Here is a 5,000-nt window from a genome sequence, read left to right as displayed (position 1 = left end):
TCATCACAAAATTATAGCATCAAACGGAACATAGTATCTGTGGTAAAGAAAGAAACTTTTCTTTCCCTAAAGGTTGGTTTATAAGGAAATTATTTTCAGGGATGGCGTAACGGGATGTGGTCTACTGGCGGGGTTGATGCTCATCATACAACGAGCTCAAATTGAGCAAGTTTTTGACATCTACAGAGCAGTTGTCAAACTGTTAAAATGCCGCCACCAGTTCATCACCTGTGAAGTAGGAATTCCAAAGTTCTTTATGCTTAAAGTGGATATTTTGTAGTTTTTGTTATGGCATACATAGAATCGATGTATAATTGCATATTAGCGCTTATTGGATGTTGTTTAGTTTTGATAACTAAATTAATACTTCTTTTACCCATTAGGCCAAAATATGTTAGTCTCTGAATTGGGATTTTCCTTGTATTTCAAATTATGCAAAGGCTGTTATCATACTACTCTACAGTAAAATATAAACAATTTAAATATTATTCTCAAGCAAATAGTTTTTACTTATCGCATTTTGTTTTCCACCTTGTAAACTATTGTAATATCTTTCCTTTACAGCAACAGTATGCAATGCTCTACCTTGCATCCTCAATCTACTTGAGGGATTTCCCCATTTATGGTAAATTTTGACTGAGAATCATTTCGGAATCCTCCAAGCTAACATACTCAAGATTGATGACCGCATCAAAGAGGCAAGAAATTCTAACTTAAAATGCCAACGGAGGAAACTTGAAGTATGAGCTATGTTTAAGTAGAGCTATAGAATGTGTAAAATTTGAATTATTATTGGTGTGAAATGAAAGAATCTTGCTTGCTTGATTGATTGTCTAACCTTATAGAAGAGGTGTGTGTACCATTTGAGGAGCAATATCTCCCACGAGAGCTTTCAGTTGAATCTCTCTACAGGAACTTTAAATTGTGTCTTTAATGAAGTTGCACTGTTTGTTTTTCTCGTTCTCTCCGAGTCGGTGGTAGAAGAGGGCATGGGGTTGTCCATCTTATCTGGCCATGCCCCATAAAATACCTCTACTTGAATCAATCATAGATGAATACTGAATATAAAAAATTGTGAAAATGTAATTCTTTTATGAAATTTTGTATTATTTCATAGAAAGGTTGTTATACTTTTACCATATAGTCTTAGAATGCGATTCAGCATATCATTATTATTATTATTATTATTATTATTATTATTATTATTATTATTATTATTATTATTAGCTAACCTACAACCCTAGCAGGAAAGCTGGATGCTATTAGCCCAAGGGCTCCAATAGGGAAAATAGTCCAGTGAGGAAAGCAAATAAGGAAACAGATGGAAAAGTATGTCTAAGTGTACCCTCAATCAAGAGAACTCTTACTCAAGACAGTGGAAGACCTAGGTACAGAGGCTAAAGGCACTACCCAAGACTAGAAAACCATGATCTGATTTTGGAGTGTCCTTCTCCTAGAAGAGCTTTTGGCCATAGGTAAAGAGCCTTCTATCCTTATCAAGGGGAAAGTAGTCATTGAACAATTACAGTACAGTTGTTAACCCCCTGAGGATGGATTTTTTTTTTTTTTTTTTTTTTTTTTTTTTTTTTTTTTTTTTTTTTTTTTTTTTTTTTTACTGTAAGGTGTATGAGGCGAGAGGAGGATGTGTAAAGACTAGGCCAGATTATTGATGATATTACTGCTTGAGAGTTATTGGATCCTTTGACTGGGCAGACAGTACTACATTGGACCCCAATCTCTAGTTATTATTATTATTATTATTATTATTATTATTATTATTATTATTGCTATTATTATTAGTATTACTTGCTACGCTACAACCCTAGTTGGAAAAGCAGAATGCTATAAGCCCAGGGGCCCCAACAGGGAAATAGCCCAGTGAGGAAAGGAAACAAGGGAAAAAATAAGAACAGTAACGACATTAGAATAAATATTTCCTATAAAGACTATAAAAACTTTGACTAAACAAGAGGAAAATAAAATCGATAGAATATTGTGCCCGAGCTTACCCTCAAGTAAAAGAACTCTAGCCCAAGACAGTGGAAGACAATGGTATAGAGGGTACGGCTCATTTTTCTTTGTCTACACATACACCAAATAGTCTTGCCTATTTTTTTACACTACTCTGTCCTCATACACCTGGCAACACTGAGATTACCAAACAATTCTTCTTCGCTCAAGGGGTTAACTATTGCAACGAAATTGGGCTAGACAGATTGCTCATTTTACGCCAACCTCAGCTCTTACAAACGTCCCATTCATGTCGAGATGGCTTTCTCACACAAGAAAAGTTCTTCCATACAGCAAAATTCTCACCTTTTTTCTCCTTTTATCTATCAAATCATATCTAGATTTATTCCACTCTGGATACAAGTTTGTTTGCTCAAGAAATAAATCATTTATTACTTGGTAACCAAAACAAATGACAACATCCTCTACTTTTGCATGATGTCTATGGATAGAAATACTGCAGTTGCCAACTGCCAAATCACTTTGCTCATCATTGAATGGATACGTAAATGTCTCCCTTTTTATCCTGCGAGCTAATCAAAAGGCATGAATGTAGTTCTTGAAAAAACAATCTGCGTAACTGGCATTGTTTACTCATGTAGGTTAGTTATAAATAGTGCAAGTTGGGTGGAAATGTAAGTCATCGCATATTAGAAGCGTTGCTTGGGTTGGGAGCTTGAGCCCCCTTCCAAGCCCGATTAATCTTGGGTAGTGTCAGCAGCCTCACCGTCCTTGTAAGATAGGAATGGGTAGAGACTATGTATCTACCTAGTGAATCATCAGCAGCCATTGTCTGCCACTCTCTGGTCATAGCATGGATGGATATACTGTATAGCTTGAGCACTGATCATATGTGTAGCTTACACTTGTAAATCAATGTGTTACTTCATTTTTCTATTTGTATCATTATCCTTTTTTTCTTTTTAGTTATTATTATTGAAATGATTAAAATGATTGTTTTTAGAGTAATGGAAATTATTCTTTAATCCTTATCTTATCTGTTACATTAGCATTCTCATTTTTATCTTCAGTTTTCATTACCTACACCAGCCATTGCATGGAGGTTTATTTCTGTTGACTAAGTAATGTATTCTTGATTGTAGCGAAAAAAGAAATGGATGAAAATTTTCTCATTGAAAGAATGGCATCAAGTAAAGGTCTAGTATAAATTGCAGATATGTATACATCATCATCAGGCGTTGCTATTCCACTTCAGGATAGAGGCCTCCGACATGCCTTCCAAACGCTTCTGTTTATGGTCAATTTATGTATACAGTAAGGTTATGAAATAAAAGGAAAACACCACAAATTTACAACAACCTCTTCACGCACGCCTGAGTGTGCTAAGCCTGATAGTGATCTAGAATGAAACAAATTACAGCTTCAGGCAAATCTATCTATAAGAATAATCTAATTGTCGGACATATACAGTAGTAGATTTAATGCAAAAGAAATCAGCAAAGGCCTTGTATGGCAGACTATGAATTTTCAGGACAAACAAACTTGAATGTTGGTTAGAGATATGAATGAAATACACATAAACAATAATGCATGATTTACAACCAAAACCAGTAAAATTATCTATCCTGGAATACGTTTCTGAAGATAATAGAACAATTTCATGCAGATAGCCAAGTACTACTGTATGTCACAAGCAGAATTTCGATAGATGGGATAGAAAATGGAGAGAGTAACTCAAATATATCTTGCAACAGTCAACGAGAAAACGGTGATTGGGTAGCTAATCTACACCATGGATGAGCTAAAGAAGAATGATACACAAATATGAATAAAGAGTAGAGTCTTTTTCACAGACCTCTTCAAATGGCAATTGAGATAATTTACAGTAGATAGGAAGTACGCCCTGGATAGTCAGAGATATTTCGTTTCCTCGCATTTCTCTGCCGAACCGTCCTGTAATGTATTGAGTTGCATGTCAACTTCTCCTCTATTCGTATTTAGCCTTAAAGTTATAAACCTTAGTGAAAATATCTTACAACTATTAGAATTAGTATAAAGTGAAGATAGATATAAAAAAAATAATATGTATATGTTCTAATTATAAGAGGCTGATTTCATTTTCTAAAAAAATGAAGTTCTACTCTGGAACTGGTAGATGGATTAGAATGTTAATGAGAACTATATAAAGGCATTTGTAAGTAAAGATAAATATCTACAAACAATGCATAAATCAAGTAAAAAAATGCCATGAGTCACGGGATTTTAAAGTGACATTACACCATTTCTGAAACATAAGAAAGTTGACTTCCGTCAGATGATACCGAACAGCATTGCATGCGTCTTCTTCTTTTTCTTCTTAGAGAGTCACTCAGATTCTTTGAATAAATGAAATATTTGGCATAACAGACAATCAGAGGGGGAAATTCAAATGTAAATAGTTTTGCTTTGAATCATGATTATCTAACTGTATTAAAGTCGGTGTTCCAACATAACTGTTTTATCTAGTTTATCCACAATAAACTAATGTTACTCAAAGTAAATGAAGCTTATTAAACGCTACTTGAAACTCCTGCGTCTGCTTCATTACAATTAATAAGGAAATACATTAATCGACATTTGAAAATCCCTTCGAAACTTAGAATCTTCGATTTTAATGACCAACAGGACATCCTTTTAGTAAGAAACCTTGACTTGGCGCCTTCACCAGAGGAGAAATCACCACTAAACGACCAGTTACCGGAAACAGAGTCAGATTAGAAGATGACTTCAAACAACGTCATAGATTCATGTTTGTTGTCTTTTATTGTCGTTTATTAGTGTTGTTGTTGTTGTTGTTGTCCTTGTCCGATTGATATCTGGCATCAAACAATTCTGTGGCAGACTAGTCGTGCCTGAGTTGGCACTCAATTCAGATCGGATCTGTTTCGAGTATAGTGAAACCTCAATTCCTCAGGAGACCGGATTGGCTTTGACTCTGGATAGCGGTAATTAGTGATCTGTTCTCCAGTGATTCTGGAGCAATACATTTC

At 34.9% G+C, this 5,000-nt stretch overlaps 2 protein-coding genes across 2 annotated transcripts in view; one reads left to right on the top strand and one right to left on the bottom strand.

The window, feature by feature from the left end:
* LOC137615875 (receptor-type tyrosine-protein phosphatase T-like) overlaps positions 1-2,130 on the top strand; it is an 83,263-nt gene extending 81,133 nt beyond the window's left edge. Inside the window, 2 exon segments of the mRNA XM_068345564.1 lie at positions 100-235; positions 565-2,130. Coding sequence (XP_068201665.1) covers positions 100-235; positions 565-636 — 208 coding nt within the window. The 3' untranslated portion in view covers positions 637-2,130.
* Positions 1-5,000, bottom strand: part of LOC137616421 (uncharacterized) — a 742,648-nt gene that overhangs the window by 459,698 nt on the left and 277,950 nt on the right. The window lies entirely within an intron of this gene.

This window comes from Palaemon carinicauda, chromosome 22 (genome assembly GCF_036898095.1).
Source record: "Palaemon carinicauda isolate YSFRI2023 chromosome 22, ASM3689809v2, whole genome shotgun sequence".
NCBI lineage: Eukaryota > Metazoa > Arthropoda > Malacostraca > Decapoda > Palaemonidae > Palaemon > Palaemon carinicauda.
This window is presented reverse-complemented; position numbering and strand designations above follow the sequence as displayed.